The sequence below is a fragment of the Haemaphysalis longicornis genome, unplaced genomic scaffold (assembly GCF_048455015.1).
Source record: "Haemaphysalis longicornis isolate Haplotype H1 unplaced genomic scaffold, Haemaphysalis longicornis Haplotype H1 scaffold_2, whole genome shotgun sequence".
NCBI lineage: Eukaryota > Metazoa > Arthropoda > Arachnida > Ixodida > Ixodidae > Haemaphysalis > Haemaphysalis longicornis.
In genome coordinates this window covers 215019103-215022199 of record NW_027526295.1, presented here as the reverse complement: position 1 = coordinate 215022199, position 3097 = coordinate 215019103, and the positions used below count along the sequence as shown (strand labels likewise).

Here is a 3097-nt window from a genome sequence, read left to right as displayed (position 1 = left end):
AACCGTAGACATTGAAACCAGCGAAGATAATTTAAAGTGGTAGAAGGGAATTTTAATATTGCTAATAGTTTTATTCCTACTCAGATCGCGCGGAGCCGGGCGCAGAGCGCTGCAAAAAGCGCTCGTGTCAATGTAGCCCTTCCCCAACTTTACAAGCATCCAATAAGTTTGCGTAGCCGTTAGTGCATTTAAGAAAAAAATAATACAAAGAATAGTAGTTTTATTCGAGCTCAGAACGGGTGGAGCCAAGCGCAGGTCGCTGCAAAAAGCGCTCATGCCATTGCAGCCGATACCCAACTTTCGACGCGTCTGACAAGTTTACGTAGTCATTACTGCATCTAAGAACCCACCACACCTGTCTAGACTTCGTTTCATCTCACATGTCTGCTCACAACGCCACCAAAACATACAAAGCACCGAAGTAAACACGACAAAAACAACGGGAGGCTGTGTAGTCCAATGCACCGGCTCATTCCACTGACGAGCGGAGCGCCGAGTGGTGGCGCCATCCGTCCAGCTGCCCGGTCCCTATAGGGGCACGCACCTTGACTTCCTATTAAAATTCAGCAAGTCTGTAACACAATGCAAGTCAGATATTTCTTTCTTCCGAGTAAGTATCTGAGGTGAAGATGATAGCGACGATGACGGCGATAAAGTTTTTATTGTTGTTTTAGGGAACGGCGGTGATGATTTTGGTGATTGCGGTGGTGATGAAGACGACGACGAGTTAGATAGGCAAAATTCGTTTCTTTACTTTTGTCCCATAAAGGTATTTATTGGTCCCAAGATCAAACCGCCCCACACATTTGTCATGACGCATTGTGGTCTTCGCAATCATCACCGTCGCGTAATCACCATCAACCCTGTGGCTTTCTTAAGATCCCCATATCTTTGGCCAGTAGGGCCGAAGAAGAGGCAGACGAGGAAGCATGGAGCCGAAAGCAGCCCTGGACAACCGTCGTAAGAACTCGGCCGGCAGCCTGTACTGCTCGTTGGTCACCGCGCCGCAGCGACGGCTGTCCAGACACACAGATGACGCATACGCAGCACTGGCCATCGCGCCGCAGCGACGGCTGTCCAGACACTCGGATGACGCACACGCAGCACTGCCAGCCGTTATTCGTTCACCGGTCGTTGAGCAGCAGCAAGCATGGCCAGCGAACCCGATCGGCAGGCCTGCACCGCCCGGTAGCCAACCACAGGTGAGGTGGCCTCCAACCGCGGGTGACCCCCAGAAAAATAGAAGGCTATAGCGATACCATGCAGGCTGTTACACATGCAACTGAACGGGTTTTTTGTCCCTGACTGCGAAACAGCTGACGACCATGTGCCCTCTACGCCTTCCAACCTTCTTGAGTTCTATCCTTTCCGACGAAAAAACTCGGGTGCACTTTCTCCGCAATGTTGTTTCGACAACATGTGGACTGTCCCGTCTTAGCTACTGGAACCACAGTTTCTTTGCTTAGAGCAACAATTTTCTCGGTGCAGGCTTTGTTGGGTTGTTTGCAGCCACTTTGTGTCTTCGGCCCCACTTTCGATCCCTCCGCTGCCATTCGGGAGAATGTTACCTGTTGTGGTAACTTTCTCACTGCCCAACCCCATTCCGCACATGACTCTAACCAACACTGTTCTTCGTATCTGCCACGGGGCTGCCGCGAGTGAGATACATGACATGTTGAGTCTTTGGTGGGGTTAAAAGTGACCCACCTTATGCAACAACCCATCCGCTGTGTCACCCACTCCCCGTATTCACGGGCCACCTGTGCACATACTCACCAGAACTAAATACGCATTTTCGTGCCTTGCACAGGAACCTTCCAAGCCACCCCAGCCACCGCCTGATGCAAGTCCACCCAAGAAGCCGCCCGCGGCGCCCACGTCTTCTAGCAGCACCGACTTTTATGGCGGGGCCTACGCACGCGTGCTCTTCGTCATACTCGTCATGCTTTTTGTCGTGTCACTGTTCGCGTTCATAATCCTCTACCGGTTGCTGCTGGAGCACTCGCAGTTGTCTACGCCAGCGCTGGAAGAGAGGGACGAGAAAATGATGGAAGTGTCCACAGCTACCGCCTTCCAGTCCACGCCTGCTCCGCAAAAGCCTGCACCGTCGGGCGGTATCCGCCCAACTGAGTCGCCCTCGTCCACAGCACCTGAAGTTGGTGCACCGACGGACGCGCATTATGAAGTCTCAACTGGGACTAAGGCGAACACGGATAAAATGGACGAAGAAATTAATGCGGCTGCCTCACCCCAGGGCGTCATCGACTGATATGATCTTCATGACCTGATACCTAAAAGCCAAACGAAACATCAAATCCACTGCGTATGATATTTTGAGTAATACCAGCAAGAAATCAATAAATCATTGTAACTCCAGAGTTGTAAAGGATCTGCCTGCTCTAGTAGACTCGGATGTCCGTTTTCTGATTGGTACGGAATTGGCGCTTACTGCGCTATGCACAGCGTAAATTGAACGTAGCGATGAGCTTCCCACAGCTTCACTGACCTGAAAAATACCAAGCGACCTCATTTACAGAAAAAAGCGTCCCAGTTGACCTACGTAAACATTTTCCGCATTTTTCAAAGCAGAAGACTTAACAGAACAAAATCTGCAGAAATTCAGATAGTTTTCTGCTAATTTGTAACATTCTTATACCGCCTGTCTAGAGTGGGAGTTATTTACAGTAAGATTTGGCTATGAGGAGCCAACGACGTTGGTTTGATTCATTGTTCTTAAGTTTTCTTTTGTCTCATTGCGCCAACGATCTGAATTTACACCATTATATCGATTACGTGCCATTACTTCGCCAATTATGTTTGTTTCCTCAGATAGCGTAGCGGAGGGTTCGTCTGATTTCGTTATTTTTTATCTGTATTTGCAACATTCTTTTCCCCTTTTCTTTTTATTAGTCTTGGTGTATTGGATAACATGTATCGATGCATATTTTATTCTCCTCCCTTCATTTTTGTAAAATTTTTATTTTTATTTATATTTGGTTTTGTGTGGTTTTTCTTTTTCAATTCTCTTTGATCAATTATCCCCATTTACGATGTTACAACCAGTAATTTATTTTACTTTAGCCAGTGATGAGTTTTT

General features: G+C 48.1%; 1 protein-coding gene across 1 annotated transcript; it reads left to right on the top strand.

Moving 5' to 3' along the window:
• The first annotated feature begins 906 nt into the window (after positions 1 to 906).
• Positions 907 to 2336, top strand: LOC144167625 (uncharacterized). The gene is made up of 2 exons (XM_077696821.1): positions 907 to 1202; positions 1811 to 2336. The coding sequence occupies exons 1-2, from the start codon at positions 930 to 932 to the stop codon at positions 2267 to 2269; spliced, it is 732 nt and encodes a 243-aa protein (XP_077552947.1). The 5' UTR covers positions 907 to 929; the 3' UTR covers positions 2270 to 2336.
• Positions 2337 to 3097: the final 761 nt, after the last annotated feature.

Coding starts and splice junctions, on each gene's coding strand:
- LOC144167625 (XM_077696821.1), top strand. CDS start 930: ATGGAGCCGAAAGCAGCCCTGGACAACCGTCGTAAGAACTCGGCCGGC. Junction 1,203..1,810: donor CGCCCGGTAGCCAACCACAG/GTGAGGTGGCCT, acceptor TGCCTTGCACAG/GAACCTTCCAAGCCACCCCA.